The following is a 23068-nucleotide window of genomic DNA, read 5'->3' as shown; positions in this document are numbered from 1 at the left end:
ATGTTTTATTTTTTTAATGAAATCCTTTTTTTTTTGCAATCATTAATAAAATGTCCTTATTGTGACGCTTATAATGGTTTAAATTTTTCACCTACAGGGCTGTATGGGATGTCATTTTTATGAGCCATGATCTCTAGTTTTTATTAATACCATAGTTGTGTAGATTGAATGTTATGATCACTTTTTATTATTATTTTTTTTATAATGTAACAAAAAATCGGTAATAGGCCTTCGCCGATTGGACAGCACGGAGGAAGGTAAGAGACCTCCGGCGATCCGACACAGGAGCTGCTCCTGTCATTTACACTTAAATGCCGCGATCACAGCGTTTAGGGGGTTAATGGCAGGCTGCAGTTCGATCTGTGCAGTCTGTCATTAACGGTGAGGGCCCGGCTGCTGGTGCGCACTTCATAACCCAGGACGTACCTGTATGCTCAGGGTCGTCTGGTGACAGGCGCCCAGGTATGGCCTAGGTAGTCTAGGGGTCAAAGGGGTACTCTGGTGGAAAAAAATTGTATTTAAATAAACTGGTGCTAGAAAGTTATACAAATTTGTAAATTACTTGTATTTAAAATTCTTCAGTCTTCCAGGACTTATCAGCTGCCGTATGCCCTTACAGGCTTTATACAGGCCTTGATAATTTTATAATTGACAGTAAGGAGTGAGACATTATCCCATATATATGTATCACAAGGAGCCATGTCCACTTTAATACAGTTGTTCCCAAATATATCTTAAATTAGTTCAGCAGCAACAATATTTTTGGCAATGATCTCTGGACAAGCACCCAGCAATGTGCCCTGACAGCAATATCACAGAAAGCAACACCAGAAGAGCAAAAAGAAGTGCAGCTCCCCCCTGCGAATGCCATCCATAACAACTGAGATTCACGCGCATGCGCCGTGCTGACTGTTCAGCCTCCCTGTAACCAAGCTTGGCTGAAGCATGCCACCCTTTGTGACGTGATTAAACTTACAGCAGTATTACCCAATGAGAGAAGGAGCTTGAAGTTCAAAGCGACTGTTTCACCAATGGTGACGCAGGAAGACGCCAGTGGGCGGTGTTTTGGTACTAGCAGGTTTTCGCCGAGCTTACACTTAGTGTCAGGTCAGCGGCGTCACAGGTTCAGTTTGTTTGGAGTCAGCACGGAGGAAATATGGGGGTGAGGTAGCTGGCGGCCGCTCTCAGCTCTCGTCGTCGCTCCCTCGTGTACGTGACACGGACTTCTTCTCAGAGCGCGGCGGTGACTAGAAACCTAAAGCGAAGGGCGTTAGCTGAGCGCTGTGGCTGCTCACCACCCTACCCCGGAGGAGGAGGAGAACAACAGGCCCGGGGGACGGAGTAAAATGGAGGACAAGAAAGAGGAGGGCGAGGCGGAAATCCAGGAGCACGGCCCCGAGTACTGGTTCACCAAATGGGAGCGCCAGTGCCTGGCCGAGGCCGAGCAGGAGGAGCAGCCCGAGGCCGACGCCGAGGACGGGCAGCACAAGCTGTGGCATCTGTTCCAGAACTCTGCCACCGCCGTGGCGCAGCTCTACAAAGGTCAGTGGCCGGGGAGGGCCGCGGGTGGGCACGGGGATCCCGGAGCTCCTCGGAGGCCGGGGCGGGGAGATCCGCAGCCCCCACCTCACCCAGCAACAGCGGCCAAAATAACAAGATGGCGGCGGCTGTGCCTCGGCGCACTGGCGGAGCTCCACCGGGGATCTCCGCGCTGCCCCTCCCCGCCAGGGTGCGGAGGGCTGGGGGACAACCGGGCCGGGCTCCCGGGGGCCGGCGGAGACGTGACAGCTGTGTGTGCCGGGGTGCGCCCTGCTACCGGAAGCCGGGGCTGTCTGACAAAATGGCGTTACTTCTCTATTGTGACCAGAGCTCGGCACCGATCACCGCGGCCGCCCTCCCGGGACCGATCCGCACTCACCGGCCTCTCTGTGTTTCCTTTGCAGATCGCGTGTGTCAGCAGCAGGGCCAGCCGCTATGGGCCACCTTCCAGAACGCCGCCACAGCTGTCACCAACCTGTACAAAGGTAGGGCCGGAGCCGGGACTTACCGGGAGACACCGGGCTACCCTCAGGGTCTGTCATACCGGGAGACACCGGGCTCCCCTCAGGGTCTGTCATACCGGGAGACACCGGGCTCCCCTCAGGGTCTGTCATACCGGGAGACGCCGGGCTCCCCACAGGGTCTGTCATACCGGGAGACACCGGGCTCCCCACAGGGTCTGTCATACCGGGAGACACCGGGCTCCCCACAGGGTCTGTCACACCGGGAGACACCGGGCTCCCCTCAGGGTCTGTCACACCGGGAGACACCGGGCTCCCCACAGGGTCTGTCACACCGGGAGACACCGGGCTCCCCTCAGGGTCTGTCACACCGGGAGACACCGGGCTCCCCACAGGGTCTGTGATACCGGGAGACACCGGGCTCCCCACAGGGTCTGTCACACCGGGAGACACCGGGCTCCCCACAGGGTCTGTCACACCGGGAGACACCGGGCTCCCCTCAGGGTCTGTCATACCGGGAGACGCCGGGCTCCCCTCAGGGTCTGTCATACCGGGAGACGCCGGGCTCCCCTCAGGGTCTGTCATACCGGGAGACGCCGGGCTCCCCTCAGGGTCTGTCATACCGGGAGACGCCGGGCTCCCCTCAGGGTCTGTCATACCGGGAGACGCCGGGCTCCCCTCAGGGTCTGTCATACCGGGAGACGCCGGGCTCCCCTCAGGGTCTGTCATACCGGGAGACGCCGGGCTCCCCTCAGGGTCTGTCATACCGGGAGACGCCGGGCTCCCCTCAGGGTCTGTCATACCGGGAGACGCCGGGCTCCCCTCAGGGTCTGTCATACCGGGAGACGCCGGGCTCCCCTCAGGGTCTGTCATACCGGGAGACGCCGGGCTCCCCACAGGGTCTGTCATACCAGGAGACACCGGGCTCCCCACAGGGTCTGTCACACCGGGAGACACCGGGCTCCCCACAGGGTCTGTCATACCAGGAGACACCGGGGCCGGGCTTCCCTCGCGGTCTGTCATACCGGGAGACACCGGGGCCGGGCTCCCCTCGCGGTCTGTCATACCGGGAGACACCGGGCTCCCCTCGCGGTCTGTCATACCGGGAGACACCGGGCTCCCCTCAGCGTCTGTAAAACTGTGAGACACCGGGGCCGGGCTCCCCTCAGCTCTGTCACACCGGGAGAGGCTTCTGTGTAGCCGGTAGGATCGGGCCGGGGCCTACTACTGGATTTCTCCTGGCCTGGTTGTTCCTGACATGAACACTAGGGGCGCCCTTCATGTAAACAAACCCCTCCCCCTCCCCTGTGTTCTGCTCCTGACTAGTGAGGAATACATCAGCTACATTTGTGTGTTTCTTTTTAGCCTAAGCTGAAGCAGGGTCTACTAGGCCATCCAGCAGGGGCTCACTCTACAGCAGGGATAGGGGACAGGCAGCCCTCAAGCTGATGCACATCTACAGTTCCCATCATTCTTAGACACACTCTGGCTGATGGGAGTTGTAGTTTTGCAACAGCTGGAGGGTGAAAGGTTCCCCATCTCTGCTCTATGGAGAATGGGTCACTCAGCATTATTGCTGGAAATCAGTATCCTGCCCAAGAAGGTAGGAAACATATGCTGCACAGCACACGGTCCATTCTCTTTAAAGGGGTAGTGCGGCGCTAAGAAATTATTCACAAAATAACACATTACAGAGTTATACAACTTTGTAATGTATGTTATGTATCTGAATCGCCCCCTTCCCCGTGTTCCCCCACCCACGCTAGACCCGGAAGTGTAGTGTACCATACATACCTGACGTGTGCCACATCATCAGCTGCGATTGGCTGAGCACAGTTATGCTCAGCCAATCGCGGCTGAGCAGCCGATGACGCGGCAGAGGGGGGCTGGCATCAGGGACGGCTGCAGCGATTCGGCCGGCCTTCCGAAGATTACATCGTTGACAGAAGATTGGGGACGACGCACGTCAGGTATGTATGGTACACTACACTTCTGGGTCCACGTGCGGGGGTGGGGGCACACGGGGAAGGGGGTGATTCACATACATAACATACACCCCCGCAGTATAGCTTTGTAATGTTATGTATGTTATGTAAAGTTGTATAACTTTGTAATGTGTGTTATTCTGTGAATAATTTCTTAGCGCCGCACTACCCCTTTAATGGTCTGGACACAGTCGGCTAGTGACTACACTTGGCGCACTTCCCACCTATAGGCGTTTAAGTAGCTGGACTCTGTAATACAGTAGACCATGCAATTGGATCTGACTAAATAGACTTTTTTTTTTTTTTTTGTCCGTGAAGAAGCCCAAATGTAGTCACCATGCTTGGGCCATTGGTGAATGGGCCCACTGCAGTACCCTGTGGTATATGGTGAGATGCAGACATAGCCATGCCATACAGCTGTAATGCAGTGTGATCTCAGCCAAAATCAATAGGAAAGAAAAATCTACAAGAAATACATAGTAAATCTGTGGTTTTTCATATTGATTTTCTGTGGATTTTTTCTTCCCAACAGTTTAGTGTATATTTACCTTTAGTTACTATAGAGGTTTATGTAGCTGAAAAAGCTGTCCTGCAGTTCTGGTACTTGTCAGGCCATATACTGCTGGTTACTACTGCGCCATAGACTACAGACTGCCACCATGTTCACGGTTCCCAGTCTGTACCCCTCCTCATACTGTTAACATGGTTACGAAGACCAGATTGTAACATTTTGGCTGTGTATGTGTCTATGAATGTTACAGGCTATAGGAACAGAATGTGGCAATTGTGTCCACCTATATGGCCTCACTGCTATAGGAAATCTGGCCATGCACATTACACAAAGCAGTCGGATGTATGAAAACATGACATGGCCGGGATACACCAGATATCTACTGTAAAGGGGGGTGCTGTAACTGTAGTATGCTTGTGTATCCATTCTTGATGTTTACTGCTGTCAGTGACCTGTTGTAATGCTCTGATCATAGTTGCTATAGGGTTAGGCTGCATGTGGGGTTGATGTATCTATTGGTACAGATGTGGTCTCCCAGGAGAGTATTGGACAGTACATGGAGTGGTTGTACTCTGCTGCTGACTAAAGTTCTGTTTTTGTTCTTTAGTTAATTATTAAGGACAGCTTTGGACTTGTTCCTGAGTGTTTCTGGCTAGACAAGATTTCTTCATAGACTGTTTCTCCTCGAAATATTAATACTACTTAGCAGCGTGTATTTGTTAAACCCCTGTAGATTGTAAGAGAATTGGCACCTGTTGCAGAATGGTTGTCTCCGGGTTAGGAAGGTCACCCATTTGACATAGCTTCCTTTTGTCAGAATAACCTTTAAGTAACTGGTAAATGATGCCCCCCCCCCCCATTCGCCTGATGCTGGCCTGTTTGAGATCTAATTTTTTAATCCCCAGGTTTGGTAGCTTCAAGATAGTCTGGACAAAAAAAGTGTTCCCACATCAGTATCTTACCGCATGCTAAATGATACTTTGTTCTAAATATGTCATGATATTTTACCAGTCAGTGTGGTTGAAACAGCGGTGTTTGCTACTTTCCTGATTATTTCATGTCTTTGTACAACCATTTTAACCCAGCTGATCTCTGAAGTAAAGCCGAGGATAAATACTGATGACTCTTCACCGCAGATAAGAAATGTGACTTCTGATTAAAGTGAATAAGGGCAGCAGTTAGTGGCAGAACTGATCAGCTACATCAGTGCTTCTCCAGCAGTAAGGCGCCCTCTATTTGCTATAAAGCTGCACAGTCCTTTACCTGGCTGCAACAATCTGCATTTAAGCAAGATTAAGTTATTTTATTATTGCATTATTGGTATATAAAGCTTAGTAAAACAGGTGGAAGGTAGCCTAGCATTGTTTTTGGCTTTTAAATGGACATCCACAGATGGTGAAACCCAGGCATTGCTTTGGTCTGTCGGGTGAGGCTCCAGTAGAAAAAGTTTGAGAAGCACTGTCCTAGATGGTGCAGAAACCTGCAGCAAATGTTGGCTTACTTTCAGAAGGTGAAGGTCTTGTCGAGATGCAGTTGTTGTAACTTGTGGAAGGAGAATTGGCTTAAAATAACATGCATATGCCAGATTGGAGTGGTTTACGCATTGTTCCCAGTGTACATTGGAAATCCAGCAAGACAACTTGATGATCAGGAGCCTGGTAGTGTTCAGTTCTATGTTGGTTGTGCAGTAGGCTAGCACATGGTCCTGAGATATTGACTTGTGAGTCTGTGATTTCTGGCTTCACCTCTTGGGTACATTAGTGTGTAGGGAAGGTGCTGGGTAAAAACAGAATGATGGTGAAGGTGGCTTATTCCATTCCAGAGCTCGCACACTTAAATATGGTGTCACCATTGCTTGTCGTTCATACCACAATATGGCCACAGGTTATCTTAAATCCTGCCTCTGAACTAAGTGAAGCATTAATAAAGGCATCACTCTAGTTACTTAACCATAGAAAGGCCTTTGCAGCATGATCACATCAATCACTAGCTAGAGTTGGGGGCTTTGAACTGTTAGGAATCCTTTGGGGTGAGTGTAGGTAAGCAGTAGTGGCTAGACAGCACTATTCCCTTGTGTCTTTTGGGCAATGTTCCCTGTAGAAGCAGGATTGCTGTGATAACAGAAAATGTTCATTTGTGCTTACGTTGCTGTGAAAATTTTTATGTAAAATGCCACAAGAAACTACAAATAGTGCCTGTATTCTGCTGTTTGCTTTTACAGAGTAAAGTTCATGTGATGGGGATTCAGTCCCTCCTTACAAAAACACAGGTTACCAGTAGTAGGAAATGGTCCCAGAGCTGCTTTAATGGGAAGCCACACTAGCACTAGATAGGAACGGTTTCACACATGCTTTTACCTAAAATGGTGCATGTCCTTAATCTGCATTATGTGACCTTTGAAGTAAAGTTACCCTAGTGACTTTGTAGATTGTGTTTTTATTTTCTTTTGTCAGACTGCACATGAATTAGAGGGTGTGTGATACCAGGGAGTGGAGAATTGGACACTTCCCTACTCCCTAAATCCCATGATTCAGTTTGCCCGTAGACAGTATCCTCCCCCTTCCATCTTATTGTGAGCATGCTAGCTCAGATGAGTGTAAACATTGTTTCTCATGCAGTCACTATGTCAGCACTGAGCAGCTGAGTCTGACAGCCTGGTATGTGGGGTGGGGTGTGCAGGTGAACTACTTGCTCCCTCTGCTACCTGGAATGCACATGTGACCGAGCTGCAGGGCAGTCACATGGCAGAGTTGCCAGTGTCCAGTATATGAGGTTGATGTATTGTTACAGAAAAGGGAGTGGAAGTGAGGCACAAAAAAGGAACTACAGAACTTGGGGCGGTGGGGGTATAGAGTTAGTATAGAGTGGCTGGGAAATGGTTACAATCAACTTTAATAGAATTGCAAAACTTTGGGTAAGGGAATTATTGGAAAATACTTTTGTGGCCAAAATACTGCTCTTATAAAGATTTTAATTTAGCAGAAACTGCTTTTCATGGCTGAATAGTATCAGAGGCATGTTCTTCAGACTCCTGCACTACTTATATCTTCTTGCTGCCCCTCCGCATACTAACTTCCAGGCAGGGCTCTCTGTGTGCCACATAGCCCTGCCCAAATATTATGCCAGTGCAGTGCTCTGACTTGGCATCGCTAGGATGGCAAGGTTGTCATCTGTGCAAGAACTGGGCAGGACTCTGACAGAGAGCCCACATTATATGCAAGCGAGGTACCGATAAAAAGTACAGATCATGGTGCAAAAATACCTCACCTCCTACAGCCCCATAGACCAAAGGATAAAAGCGTTATAAGGATGGGAATAGCTATTTTAAGGAACATCTAGATTTTTATTTTTTTTTTAAAGCTGTTAAATACAATGTTATGCAAGATGCGTATCATTTTAATCGTACTGACTTGAGGAACATGGATAACAAGTCTGTTTTACCATAGGGCAAACAGTAGAAACACAACTGTCCCCCCACACATAAAAACAAATTGCTTTTTAATTTTACAGTGCAAGTTTGTTTCTGGTTTAGCAGCAAATTTTATGGAAGAATTTAGTCTGCCATTGCAAAGTACAATTAGTAGTGCAAAAAAATAAGGGCTCATGTGGGTCTGTAGGTGAAAAAGTGGAAGCGCTATGGCCTTTTAAACATGAAAAGGGAAAAAGCAAAAGTGAAAATTGTCTCTGTCCTTAAAGGGTTAAAGAGTTGGGGGGTAACAGATTTGCTTTTAAGTAGGTATCATTTGCAGCTTTATAATTTCTGTTACTTATTAGAACCAGATACCGAGACATGACCCCCCCCCCCCCCCCCAAAGTGTCTGTTATTTTCTAATTTTACTTTTACTTCATTTAGTATGTATTTTGGGGCAGCGAAATGTAAAGTATCAGCCCTTTCCATTTTACCTTAAAACAGCAAAAATTGTTTATATAGTTACCATACGATTTAACCTCTTAATGTCGGAGCCAATTTTCGTTTTTGCGATTTCGTTTTTTCGTCCTCCTATTTACAAGGCCATAGCACTTTTTTCCCGTACAGGAAAAAAAAGTGATTCTTTTTATTTGTTTTTATTTATAAAATGGGAAAAGAAGTTGATTCAGACTTTATTAGGGTTTGTTTTTTTATTTTTTTTAACTTGCACAGTAATTAGAAGTCCCCCCTTGGACTTCTAATACAACTACACTGATATACCATAGAGATCAGTGTAGTATGTATTACACAGCACCAATCTATGAGATTGGTGCTCTGTTGGTCTGGCCTGCTGCAGACCAAATCAACAGAATACCGAGCCAGGATCAACGTCATTCTGACGCAGACTCCCGGGGCGGTAAGATAAAGGGATCCCCCCACTAGACACCAGGGAAAAGGCCATATAAGACTTTCAAATGCAGCTGTCATGTTTGACAGCTGCATTTAATGGTGTTAATTAGCGGGAGCAAAGATCGGCCGCTCCCACTAATGGCTGCGGTCCCATGCTGCAGATAGCAGTTGGGATCGTGGCAGTTCAGAGCAGGGTCATGGCGCTGCCCTGCTCTGAACTCCCCTAGCGACAAGTTGGCGTAAATGTACGTCATCTGTCATTTAGGGGTTAAACAATAGGCCATATTCTACTGACATTCCCTTTTTTTTGAGATTAACATTAATGTGTTCAGTCATGTTCTATAGTGAAGGCCGGACATTAGTAAATGTATTGATTCTGTATAGTGCTGTGATCTTCTCTACTCTACTATCTTCTGCATTGTAACTGCAGGTAATATGTTACAGGAACAACATAGTGTAGCAGTGGAACAGAGAATTCAATCCATAAAGACGTATTGATAGGGAAATGATTCAGACATGTTTAAACTTTTGAACAGTTGGGGTCTGTGTGTTCAGACCGATGGAGAGAAGCTGCGCTTGGTGAAGTCCTATCCCAGCTCGTGAAGAGCCAGGAGCATAATGCATGTAATGGCCAAATCTCCTCACTGACACAGCAGGGGGAGGATCGTGTGGCAGTGAACCCTGACAGATTAAGCATTGTTTTTTGTTTTTTTTTGCTTGCTATAAAGCATGTTACTAAATGCTGTTAAACAGCGCTGCCAAGATGGCAGCCCCCATAACAATATACAAGAAATGAAGCAAAAGGATTGTCAAACAGTAACTGATTAGAAAAGAAAACATGTTTTAGTATCTAGTTCTAATAAGTAAAAAAAAAATCTAGGTGATACATTCTCCAGAGAATGATGACAGGGAAGAATGGATTTTGTAGGAATTAAAAGATGAGCAAACCGGGTTCGAGTCGATCCGAACCCAAACGTTCGGTATTTGATTAGCGGGGGCTGCTGAACTTGGATAAAGCTCTAAGGTTGTCTGGAAAACATGGATACAGCCAATGACTATATCCATGATTTCCACATAGCCTTAGGGCCCTATTCCACCGGACGATTATCGTTTGCATAATCTTTAACGATTAACAATCTCAAACGACCGCTGTTGCGAAAGACCTGAAAACGTTCACTCATTTCCATGGTCTTATAAAGCGATCAACGATTTCTTGTTTGGTCGTTAATCGTTAACTGCATTTCAACCGAACAATTATCGTTTAGATTCGAACGATTTAACGATAGTCTGAACGATAATCGTCCGGTGGAATAGTGCCCTTAGGGCTTTATCCAAGCTCAGCAGCCACCGCTAATTAAATGGCGAAAGTTCGGGTTTGGATCGACTCTAGCATGCTCGAGGTTCGCTCATCTCTAGTAGAAATGCATCTGAGTAACAGTTGTTTGCCTTACTTTTTGGTTAGTTTATACCTGGTTTTCATTGTGCCAACCTCTCATGGCATTTTGGTCCAGGCACTTAGCTTTATTGCAAAGAATGTTTGGGGTGGGGAGTAGAATCCTTACCCTGACCTGGGCACGTTTGGTGTCCCAGTTTCTTTTGGCATTGGTTCAGCTTTCAGAGCACACAACAATGTTCTGATTTAAAATGTGTGAAGTCTGCAGTTTTGCTGTGAATCAACAAGTTGAAAAGATTAACAAATCAGTTTTTGATTTGCATAACTAAAATTCTTCTGCCCTTTTTGAAACTCTGAAAGGCATCTGCATCTGAGGATAAGTCTTGGAGGATTTACGGTAGCATTAAAGGGAACCAATCACCATCAAAACCAGGGCTGTGGAGTCGGAGTCTTGGAGTCTGAGCTAATTTTGGCTGAAGTTGGAAAAAAATTAGCGACTCCAGCCTTAAAAAAATTCTTGAAATTTTATTGAATTTTCATGTGAATTTTTAAGAAATGTTTCTCATTAATGTAGTTTTTTCCATCAATTCAAGGAGCTTATTTATAACAACCAGAAAAGCACTTTCTCTTATATATTTAGTTTCCTCCATATATTGGTAAGAAGGCATTCGCCCTATTAGATAAGGGTGGTCGGGGAAAAGTTGATTGTTACTATTTGGCAATTTGTTTCTTTGCTGGAAGAGTCCATTGTGTGGGAGATCTGCAGCAGAGTAATATAAGGAGATCCTGTGTAACATAGAGAAGAAGCCATAAGTAGAGCAGCAGTAACCTCTGTCCTCAATGCAGTGTTTTCTCTCTGGGAGAAGATTGTTTTTCTTCAGTGTGCTATGGCTGTAGCAGGCTGTGTGTGTTGAAGAGAGGCAGAAATTAACGGGGTATTTTGGGCAACAGTGAAAAATCCAGGGGGCATAAAGTGTGGCGGGATCATAATAAAGTCCTATTGACTCATTGCCGTGCCCCTGCCGGGTTACCGATCCTGTGATGTAATGGCCCCACTCACAAATGCCCGCTTAGCCAATCAGTGAGTGAGGCGGGACACAGCTGTAGTCACTGACTGGCTGAGTGGGTAGTTCCTTTGGAGCCACTGATTCAGGAGAGCAGACGCTCATAAATATGGGCCTATGGCTGACCCCTGTGGTCACCTCTATGTCACAGGTATCTGGCATTGTTAGTAGTTCTTTTTTGTGGATGATGATTATTTGGTTAGGAACATAGATTGTCGGCAGTGTCATCTAGTCTAGTTGAGTTCTTCAGGACATGAAGGCTGGGGACTGGCTGCATCCACTGTGCGGACACGCACGCACGCGCGCTTTATATATTTGCCATAATCACTCAGAAGTCGCCCCAGATTAATGTAGGACATCACGAAATGCTGCTAAAGGCCTTATTACATAAATAGATTATTTGCTGTATTCGGGCGATACCGAATGTTATGGCCGATAATCGCTTAGTGTAATAGACAGCGATCAGCCGACATGCACGATGTCGGCTGATCGCTGTCTTTCAACATGTTGAAAAAACAACAGTGATCATGGCAGCCGTATGCTGCCGTTGCTCCGTGTAATAGGAGCGGCGACAGCAGCCTGCCGCTATTTTCTGTGGGCTCCCTGGACAATCTAGCGATCACCCGGGCAGGGCCCCCATAGCTCCCTACAGCTCCCCACGGCAATTCCAGCTCTTACCTGCTTGCTGCCTACACGTGTAATAGCACCGGCAGTGAGGGGGTAATGAGGAGCAAGCCAGCGCTGACCTGACAGGTTGGCGATTGCTTGCTCCTTCTTATCATCGCATCTAATAGGGGCTTAAAGGAGTTGTACACCCCCAAATTTTTTTTAAAATCAACTGCTGACATAAAGTGCCAGAGATTTGTAATTTACTTCTATTAAAAAATCTCAAGCCTTCCAGCACTTATCAGCTGCTGTATGCCCAGTAGGAAGTTGTATTTCCAGTCTGGAGAGCAGGAGAGGTTTTCTATGGGGATTTGCTGCTGCTCTGGACAGTTCCTGACATGGACAGAGGAGGCAACAGAGAGCACTGTGTCAGACAGGAAAGAAAGCACCACTTCCTGCAGGACACACAGCAGCTGATAAGTACTGGAAGACTTAAGATTTTTTTAATAGAAGTGAATTACAAATCTCTGGCACTTTATGGCACCAGTTGATTTGAAAGAAAAAAAAAAATGTAGTGAACAACCCCTTTAAGGCAGACCTACTTTACACCAGTTTGATAAAGAACTCCCCTTGTGTCTGACTGGCCATGTATGAAGGAGCTGAAGTGAGTTTCTGATAAAATTCAGGAGTCTGGGTTGGAGCTGCGGCTTACGGACTCCACAGCTCTGCTCCAAACGCCCATGAAATTATACATATAGTATAATGAAGCCCCCAGCGCTGTTTACAAACATGTAACCAACTCCTATCTGCTTTCCACATACCCCCTGAACATTATTTTTGTTAATGTGCCACACTGTATGTAAATTACCTTAAGGGCAGCTTCACACAGGAAGGATCGCAGCGGATTTGATGTGGATCCGCAGCAGATCCTGTATGTGTAAATGCACCCTAAACTAGACATGTGGGTGGTCCTCAATGCCAAACTAGTCATGGATGGTACTTGATTTGGCTGTACTCATGCCCTTGGGTGTGAGTCTTAGTGCAGGAGCTTGCCTCGCCTCACAGAGGGGCTGGCCTGTTCCTGAGCGTAAATGCTCCCAGAGCTTGGCGCTCAGGGCTGCCCACATGTCTAGCTAAAGGTAATTTACATATGGAATGGGACTTTCCAAAGTAAATTTTTGGGGGATATGTTGAAAGCGGGTGTTAGTTACATGTTTGCTACAAACAAAATTAATGTGCCCTAAAAGTAGGTAATCTGGATGGTACAGACAACAGAACTAATTTTAAAGGGCCAAAAGCCCAAATCACATCCAGTAGAACCCACCACTAAGTAAAACGTAACTTTTAATGGCTTTCTATTGAAAAGAAAAATATATATATAGTAATGTTGTGCTCATTAAAATCACAGAGCTACATAGCCTTCTAGAATAGATTGTATAGTCCTAGAAGCTGCAGACTACTGCTAACTCCTTGTATTATCATCAACCTGGGCTATGATAGCAAAGAATTTAAAACTAAACCGCACAACATTACTTTATATATATTTTTCTTTTCAATAGAAAGCCATTAAAAGTTACGTTTTACTTAGTGGTGAGTTACATGTTTGGGAGCTTTGTTACACTATGTATAGATTCTTGATGGGTTTTGGCAGTGATTGGTTTTCTTTAACCCCTATAAAACCCATGTTGTACCTGTATGCGGTTATCTGCTTTGTAGCTGTGAAGCGAGCTTAGGAGCTGATCTTGCTTCATAGCTGGTGAGGACCAGCTGCTAAGTGGTCTGTAAGTGATGGGGACATCAGCTAAGAGTTATAGTAGGACATAGTAAGGAACATGGTGACAGACTTAAAGTGGGTATATAGTACAGTAGTATATTAAAGTGTGATATTAAGGCTGGAGAAACCAGGTCTGCCTTCTCGGAACTGATGGGAATTGTGGGAAAACCATGCTTAGGATATCAAGTCAGTATACTGAAATGAAGTAACATTAGTCATTGAACATGTGTGAAGCAAGGATATGTTTCGCAGTGGGTTAATTTCTTTGTCTTTTTAAAAAAATAAAGAAATTTTTTTTAATTAAAAAAAGTGTGCAAGGAGCAGCTCCTGTCACTTACTGATCAGGACCCATGCAATGTGATTGTGGGGGTTCTGATCATTTTCCCTGACTGGCCTGAGCAGCAATTTTCTCTATAAAAAGTGTCTCGATAATACTGATCAATGCTATGCAATGGCATCGACCAGTATACGCAGTCAAATGATTGCATGTAATAGTCCTCTAGGGGGACTTAAAGGGTAGTGCGGCGCTCAGCAATTATTCACAGAATAACACACATTACAAAGTTATACAACTTTGTAATGTATGTTATGTCTGTGAATGGCCCTCTTCCCTGTGTACCACCACCCCCGCCCGTGTACCCGGAAGTGTGGTGCATTATACATACCTGATCCGCGTCGCGCCCGTCCGCCATCTTGTGCCAAGACGTCATCTTCTGGAGGCCGGCCGAACAGCTCCTGCTGTCCCTGGTGCCGGCCCCCCTCTGCCGCGTCATGACTGTGCACAAATATGCTCAGCCAATCGCGGCTGAGCATCTGATGACTCTGCAGAGGGCGGCTGGCACTAGGGACAGTCGGAGGTGTTTGGCCGGCCGCCTGAAGAGGACGTCATTGTCTGAAGATTGGAGACGGGGGTCGACACGCGTCAGGTATGTATAATGCATCACACTTCCGGCTACACGGGCGGGGGTGGTGGGACACGGGAAAGGGGGCCAATCACAGACATAACATACATTACAAAGTTGTATAACTTTGTAATGTGTGTTATTCTGTGAATAATTGCTGAGCGCCGCACTACCCCTTTAAGTGTAAAAAAAATATATTATATGCCCCTCTTTTCAATTTTACAAATAAAACATTGAAAAATTAATTTTATTTTAATAGATCGGATCATTACTCATGTTATGAGATATGACAGTATTGTTCCTGCGCGGTTAGCAGGGCAAATCAAGGGGGGGGGGGGGGGAAACAAAATGACTGCTGTGTTGTTTTTTTTTTGTTTTTTTTTAATGTACACAAATGATACTGTTAAAAACTGGAGATCATGGCTTAAATATTGTTAACCCATACAGCCCTGTAAATGAAAAAATAAAACCTTTAAGAGTCACTAGGGCAATTTAATCATAATTGCAATAAAAATTTAACATTTAGAAAGCTATGAAAACATGCATATCATTGTGTTCGAGCTGACCTATAGAGTAAAGGTATCATGTCAGTTTTACCGTCAAGCGCTTTATGTAGATACGGGAACCACCAAATTAGCAATTGTTTCCTTTTTCCTGTTCCATCCCATAAATATTGGGCTTCAATTATACATTTTATGGTAGATTGAAAGACGCCATTACAAAGTACAGTTGTTCCTGAAAAAACAAGCCCTTAAAGGAAACCGGTTACCCCCCCGTGCTTCTCTCCGGGTCTCGCGCAGTCTAGCTTTAGAGCGGCCTGTCAGCTGACAGGCCACAGCCAATCACAGGCCGGGACCGCAGCGGCCTGTGATTGGCTAAGTGGCCTGTCAGCTCAAAGGCCGCTCTGAAGCTAGAGCGCGCGGGACCCGGGGAGGAGCAGACCGCATCGATAACTGTCCTTGCAGCCCTTGTTAAACGATTATCGGGCCGTGTAATAGGCCCAGTAAATGAGCGCCGGTCTAGCAGATCTGCGCTCATTTACAGTTATCGGGCCCCTATTGGCCCGTCTAATAGTACCCTTAGTTATCCCTTTAGTAAGGGTGCAACACCTAAAGACCTGAAAAATGCTGCCTTATTTCTTTTAAATGTGTAAGAAATAACTTTCCTTGCCATTTAAATTTGCCCTCTGTTTACATTTTAGAAAGCGTGGATACTCATCAGCGAACCTTTGATCTTGGAATTCATGTTGGCTATCAACGGCGCAATAAGGATGTTTTGGCCTGGGTGAAAAAGCGTCGACGAACTATTCGTAGAGAGGATTTGATAAGCTTTCTTTGTGGCAAAATTCCACCTCCACGAAACTCACGTGCACCACCAAGACTAACTGTTGTATCTCCCAACCGAGCGTCACCTTCAGAAACGGACTCATCTGTAGAGACTGATTTGCAGCCATTCCGAGAAGCAATAGCTCTCCATGGTAACTGTCTACTTCTGTTTACACCTCTGTATTGTATATATTCGTGCTTAGCCTGTTGACAAGATTATTATTTTTTTTTTTTTTGAAACACTAATGCATAAACACAGCAATATACTTTCAGTCATTGAACACCACAAAATCCACAGCATTGGGTGGAAATTTTATGCTGGAATATTTACTAATTGCACACTGCAAATTTTACCAGTGGATTTCCTTGTGTGATCTGTGCATATCCTGCATGCAAACATACCCATAATATAGCTGTGTAATACCAGCCTTAGTTTTGCTTTCTAGGAAGGGGAAAGGATTAGACAGCTGTATGAAATGGATTGTTTGACTTGGTACCTAAAATGATGATGTATTTCCTTTCTGCAAGGTTTCACCAAGAGAAAGGATAGGGGTATAACTTGTCCAATTATATTGTAAACAGTTAAAGGGAATCTGTTGGTAGGTTTGTGCTGTCATATTAAGGAGCACTTACATGTTCAACCATTCACCTGATAAGGAGCCCTGCTGTCACTCCCTCCACCCACTGGCTGCTGATTTCAGGGGCTGATGGGAATATATTCATCTGTAACAGTAATGCTATCACTTTATGATTGGTGGGGTCTCTGTGATCCAGTATAAAAACAGACTGCAGCCCTGTGTTGGCTTTAAATTTTCCCCTTTACTACTGTTCTCAGCTGCCTCCTGTGCTTGGAGCTGTAGAGTAGTCCCATTCAACGTGTTGGACCTCCACCAACCAGACATCACTTATAAACATTACTAACGTTTTTTTGTTTTATTTTTTTTTATTTTAATTGTAATGAACAATGATTTTTGAACAATTATTTTGCCTATGCAATTGTACATGTTGGGTCAGACAAAAGATCGGTGACTCCTGGTATAGGACAAAGGCCCGGGCTTAGTAGTCTGAAACTCATTTTTGTCCATAGCGGCCAATCACAGCTCCGCATCCATTTCTCTGATTGCTCTGGTAAAATGGAAGCTAAACTCTGGTTGCTATGGGCAAATCATATTAAGGTAGCAACCTACATGTGTGATCATTAAGCAGGTTTATCATCTATACGTTGTCCTCAGTATTGGTCATACCCAAATGTACACTAAACACTATTGGCAGTTCTATCGCAGTGCAGTTTAGTAGTCTCTCTGAGCAGTTAAATTGATAGGTATATAAATAGTTTTTTTAAAACCTGTTTGTTAAAAAAGGACACTTTAAAGTGCAGCTATTGTTTAAACAAACTTTAAATTGCTAATATGAACAGTGTATGTTTTAACAGGGGACTATGGAACTTCCAGTATACAGAATTGCAGGAATTCCATAGACTTGTATTATATTTCCGTAGACTGTTCGTATGAGCAGTTTATATCAGAAATGGCAGAGCGCATTCTAGCTATTGCCGGGGTCTCAGCACCCAGACTCCTGCCAATACACACTTCTGACGTTTCACTATGACATGAAGTTTGTTTAAATGATAGTTATAATACTTTAAGTTTAGGGTGACTGGCAACACTACATCTGGTTTTTAGGCAAGAATACATATAATTTGCTGATTGACAATGTGACTCCGGAAACTTTTCCGTGTATAAATACAAAAAAACTTGCTGGTTTATGGAGTATACACACAGTTGTATTCCAGATAGTAGAAACTAGGTATTTTTTTAAAAATATATCCCACCTAACAACCTCTTCAAAAGTGTATTCTCCTTCACATCGAAACACAACATATTGCTTTTAAGGGGCTAAGAGTTCTTTCATACATCAGAGTCAAAGGAGTTCATAGAAAAAACATCCTATTTTTACCTCATTACTGTCCACTGTGGTCCTCCTGCAGCATCAGTGTTCTCCACTCATTTCACCTGCTTCTACTTCTGAAACAGACTTGTTTCAGCAGTGACTGCCAAGATGAGTTAAGGCTGTATTACACAGCCCAATGTTCTAGGGAAGAGAGCGCGACCTGTCAGCTTAACGTTCTTTCCCCTTTATTAAATGCCCAGACAGCAAGCAGGGAACATCGGTGGGTCCGAGTTGGGCGGCCTATTAAAGCCATTTAAGTCCCGATTACCCCAGACGATGTGCTGCAGACTTCCACTGTTTTATTTATTACATGTTAAAAGACCATGATCAGCCAACATTCTGCATGTTGGCGGATTGTTGCACTTTCAACATGCACTATTACACTGAACGATTATCTGCATGAATGGTTGGTACTTTGCCAAGTAAAGCGATAACTGTCTAGTACAGTAGGGCCTTTAGTCTTGGAAGTACCAGTGGCTGCAGTCAGTAGGGGGATCTGTGGGAGCGCAGATAGGTAAGAATAGGATGTCTATTTCTTATGCAGCCCCAGCACTATATCAAACATTTTAAATGGCTGGAGAACCCTTTTAATTTGTGTCCATTGCTGTTAAAGGGGTGTTCCCTTATATGACCTTTTTAATTGCATCTAAACCACATTAAGGGCCACCTTTCAGCCTGCTTGTGACTGATGGAGGTGGTCAGGAGGCAAAAAAAAACCCTGAGCAGGCTTTTCTATGCAGTTGACGTGGTTTCTGTAGGGATTAATGTGAGTTTCACAAGCAAAAAGGCTTTTGTCTGCCCAACCAGCTCTTGTAGCCATGAGCAGGTGAAAGGCCAAGGTGTGTGGCTCAGAGTTGGGACCCACATGTATCAGACACAATTGGCAAATTCTATCTATGGGAGGTTGGTAAGTTATGGCTGATGTATATGATCATCTGTGATCAAACCCTAAATATGCAGGTATGGCAAGTAGTTTGTCTTGTTGGTTACAGTTGTTTTCTTTAATTTCAGGTCTGAATGGCGCAATGGCTAGTATAAGTGTTCGCTCAAGTACTCCGGGCTCACCCACCCATGTTGGTGGAAGTTCTAATACCAGCCGTAGGAGAAATGGACTCCTTGATGTCGATTTGAATACTTTCATATCAGAGGAAATGGCACTCCACTTGGACAATGGTGGCACTAGAAAGCGTACCTCAGCCCAGTGCAGCAACGTCATTACAGACTCTCCAACCAATAAACGCAACAGAATGATCTAATCCTACAAAATAAATAAAATCCACCATGCTGCTTGAAAGCCACTTTATCCTCAACATACTGTCTGAAAGGAACCATCTTCCCTTTTCACTGTTAAAAACAAGTGAATTTAACAATCGCCATAAAGAAGTTCTAAATATTACAGTAGATGCGTATTGGCTTTCTTTACACTTTAACAGAACATCTGAAATTGTGTAGTATATGGTAAGATCATCCTAGGTGAACATCAGTCCATTAAATGCAAAGTGACCTTACTTGTATTTGCAAAGGGAAAGAAATCATGATTCACACTTTTTTTTTTTCCCCCCTGTGTATTGCTTCAACAGTATTGCCATTGAGTTTGCCCAAGACATTAGTGGGCATATATCAGTTCTGTAGGCTTCCATTGAGTTTTTACTTTGTTAAATCTTTGGTTACTGTGTGATTCTGTACGGAGGCGCTATGATTATACACAGGGAATCCATTATGTCTGGTGGATTTGCTTTGTATCTTGTAGTGCTCTGACATGCCAATGTTAAACTGTTTCCAAATTCTCCATAGGCTTTTCAAGATGGTCAGTTGCAGCATATGTATGCACTTATTTACATGCTTGTTGTAACCGTGTAAGGTAATTGTAACTGTATAAGCCACACTAAACCCTAAAAAAAAAAATCAAACTCTTGCTATAACTTTCTCATTGTACATTTTGGTCAGTAGTGTATTTATTATGTTATTTGAAGATATACTTTCCCCCCCTTTGATTTTATTAGATTTTTTTTTTCCTTTCTAGCCAAACAGACTTTTTGCCCCAAACTACATGTACTGAACAGTTTAGTCATATTGGGGTTGTGTTGAAGTATATTCCTTTTGTGAGCGATAAGGTGACTGTAACCTTTTAGTGGTATTTCTTCGTGTCTCTGTGGCATGCCATCTGACACATTAGAGTGCTTGCTGCAGCTTCGTTATTTGCCCTAGACTGCAAAAGGTTCGTTTGAATGGTCTGACTAAATCTTACAATGGCTACCCAGTTTTAGACTTTTATAGTGCTTTAAATCTCCTCTTCCCATGTAAACAAATGATATTTAGGAAGCATAAGTCTTCACCAGTCCATTATTTACCTGTGTCTAAGCTTACAGTTGGAACTGAACACTATTACGCTCTGTACTGAAAGATGGTACCGTACAGCTTTGCAAGTAGTTCATGGATGCCCCAAACAGTAAAAGGGCTACCAAAAGAAGGTTCCGTTGTATTACTTTGGTGCACAGTGTAAACACATTGAACTTATTCCTGGCCACTTGAGAAATATCCAGCTTTGTATAATGTTGAACATTTTGATCTGTATAACTTTTGTATTATTGGGAATGTTATAATTTAGATCCTTGCAACCAGTTATGCGGAATCATTTGGCCTTAATCTGCTGTTTTCTGAATCCATGTGTTTTGTCACCAGACTTCATCCGTGACATTGTGTAACTGAACTTCATTTTTTTTATGGCAATAAAGGCACTCCTGCGAACAGTGGTGAAATGGTCTAATAGTTGGGGAGGGGTTGGGGGTGGAGAGACCAAAACATTGGAGTGCCTTATGTGTGTTCCTGTCTGGTCACCTTAGAAGAACTAATGTGCATGTGTATTCATTGGTAAGATATACATATCTGTGCTGGTCATTAGTGGCTACAAATCATAGCTTGGTGTCAAGGACCATTATGAAGTTCCGTTTATTGGAGATGAAAAATGGTATTTTTATAGGGTTTTGGTTGCGGTCATTTGTGCAAGAAAAACAAACAAACAAACCTCCATGCGTGCAAACATGGTTTCCCAATTTTTATTTTGTTGAATAGATTTATATATTTTTTATTTATATTTATTTAAAATGCTCAACACTGTGGGTGCATTAAGTGAAACTTTTTTGCATCCATGGCCCTTAAAACACCTTTGCAATGTTTCTGATATCCACAATGGACTTGCTACAGTTCACATGTATGACGTGCTGCTGCCAAAACGAGTGTGAAAGCGTCCACATCTGACAATCATCGGAGTTGGTATATGTACATGTGCTGTCTAACGTTCTGATATTGACATTTGCCACTTTCGGTCGGTTGAGTCATGTCTAGACGCAGAATATAATGAAAGGGCTGCCGAAAGAAATCTTGGTAAAAGCATTAGAAGGAAGGTCACCATTTTTACACCAGTTGCTTGGATTGTGCCAAGTATATATTAAAGCTGCCCTTTTAACATTGTGTGAGCTGTGTTTATTAAAATAAAGGCCTTTTTCCTTTGGCAACTTTAAGTAACACTGGTTTTGACTGCAAATTTTAACTAATAAAACTCCACCATTAACAACCTTGTGGTGCCTTTTTACATGTCCCCGTTGCTTTGTTGGTTGAGTTGTTTGGGGGAATATTGCCCAAAGTAAGTCATAGGGACACTGCAGAGAATTAGAAAAACTAATTCTCTCAAACGCCACCACCCCCTGTCCTCAGTTTGTGTATGGCATTACAACTTTGCTCCATTCACTTCAGTGGAACTGAGCTGCAATACTGCACCCAATCGGAGGACAGAAGTGGTGCAGTGTTTTGGAGGAAAGCAGCCATTTTTTTTTTTTTCCTGAATACTGAAACATTTGCTTAAAGTGACACTGTCGCCCCCTTTTTGCTTTCTGACTTTTCATAGATGTAAAGATGTACATTTAGTAGTTTTTATACATTATTTTAAATCATACGTCATGGTGCTTGTTTAAGTAAAAATTGATTTATTTTTTTTATCTGCAGATTTTAAGTGGGTGGGGCCTCACGACAGCGGGGCCACGTAGCCCCATCACACCATAAGCCCCACCCCTCAGTGATGTCATTGGCACATTGGCCCCACCCCCTCATTGACCATTGGAACAGGCTGGCCTAAAAGTGTAGGCCCCACCTCCCCTAGGTCGGCCCATACCAATGGACGTAGAGGGGGCGGAGCCTGTGTCGACGTCACTCAGGGTTGTGGTCTACGGTGGTGCTGTGGGTGGGGCTAAGTGGCACTGTTGCCATGTTACCATGTTGCCCGCCCACTAAGCACAATCTGCAGATGATAAAAGATCACTTTTTTACTTGAAGCACCATGACATATGATGTAAAATAAGGTATGAAAACTGCTAAATTTACCCTTTACACCTGTGTAGAAAAGTCAGAATGCAAAAAGCGGGTGAGCAGTGTCACTTTAAATTTAGTCAATAGCGTAGCTCTTGATTTCTGTCTAGGGTTTTGTGGAGTAGCTGGTTAATACTGTTGCAGAACTGTTATGTAGTGTGGGTAAAGGACACATTCTACAGCACTGAACTTTCTGACCTTTTTATGTTGATGACTATTTTTCAGATCCCAACCATGTGCATGGTCCATGGGACATTTACTATTGAGTCTAGAAAAACCACCCATTTTAAAGAGTATTTTGTCTGTTTTTTTCACCCAGCCTTATAGGACTAGAGTATTCTGAGAATTTTCACAAAAATGCGGAAACACATTCACCTGGTATTGACTACACATAGGCCTGCACCAGTTTGTGCCACTTTTTTAAAAAGTCGCAAATCCCAGATTATGCAAATTTTTGGGGCGAAAATAGGCAGGTTAATAAAAGTAATCTAAAAAATATTTGCCCGTCAAATACTGGTTTATAAACAGAACTTGCACCAAAAATGGGCAAAAAATCCAATTATCCAAAAATAGACGCAAAGCCCTTGATTATAGTCTCCCAATGTTCCTTATAAAATCCTAAAGGTCACCCTACATGTCATGTATAAACTGACATGTTCAAAATCCATTGTATTATGAGTTCTTACTGCATTTTTTTTTTCTTAAAGGGATTATCCAGCGCTACAAAAACATGGCCACTTTTCCCCCTACTGTTGTCTCCAGTTCAGGTGTGGATTGCAATTAAGCTCCATTTACGTCAACTTCAATTTACTTTTACTTCAAAACCCCACCCAAACTGGAGATAACAGTAGGGGGGGAAGTGGCCATGTTTTTATAGA

The 23068-nt window shown here is 44.2% G+C and overlaps 1 protein-coding gene across 1 annotated transcript; it reads left to right on the top strand.

The window, feature by feature from the left end:
* Window positions 1–1063: 1063 nt before the first annotated feature.
* On the top strand, window positions 1064–21299 carry HAPSTR1 (HUWE1 associated protein modifying stress responses). The gene is made up of 4 exons (XM_069983677.1): window positions 1064–1542; window positions 1944–2024; window positions 15755–16030; window positions 18840–21299. Exons 1-4 carry the CDS (start codon window positions 1347–1349, stop codon window positions 19082–19084), a joined length of 798 nt encoding a protein of 265 aa, XP_069839778.1. The 5' UTR covers window positions 1064–1346; the 3' UTR covers window positions 19085–21299.
* The last annotated feature ends 1769 nt before the right edge of the window (window positions 21300–23068 follow it).

The sequence above is a fragment of the Dendropsophus ebraccatus genome, chromosome 9 (genome assembly GCF_027789765.1).
Source record: "Dendropsophus ebraccatus isolate aDenEbr1 chromosome 9, aDenEbr1.pat, whole genome shotgun sequence".
NCBI lineage: Eukaryota > Metazoa > Chordata > Amphibia > Anura > Hylidae > Dendropsophus > Dendropsophus ebraccatus.
Note: the sequence above shows the minus strand (reverse complement) of the source record. Positions and strands in the feature narration are given on the sequence as shown.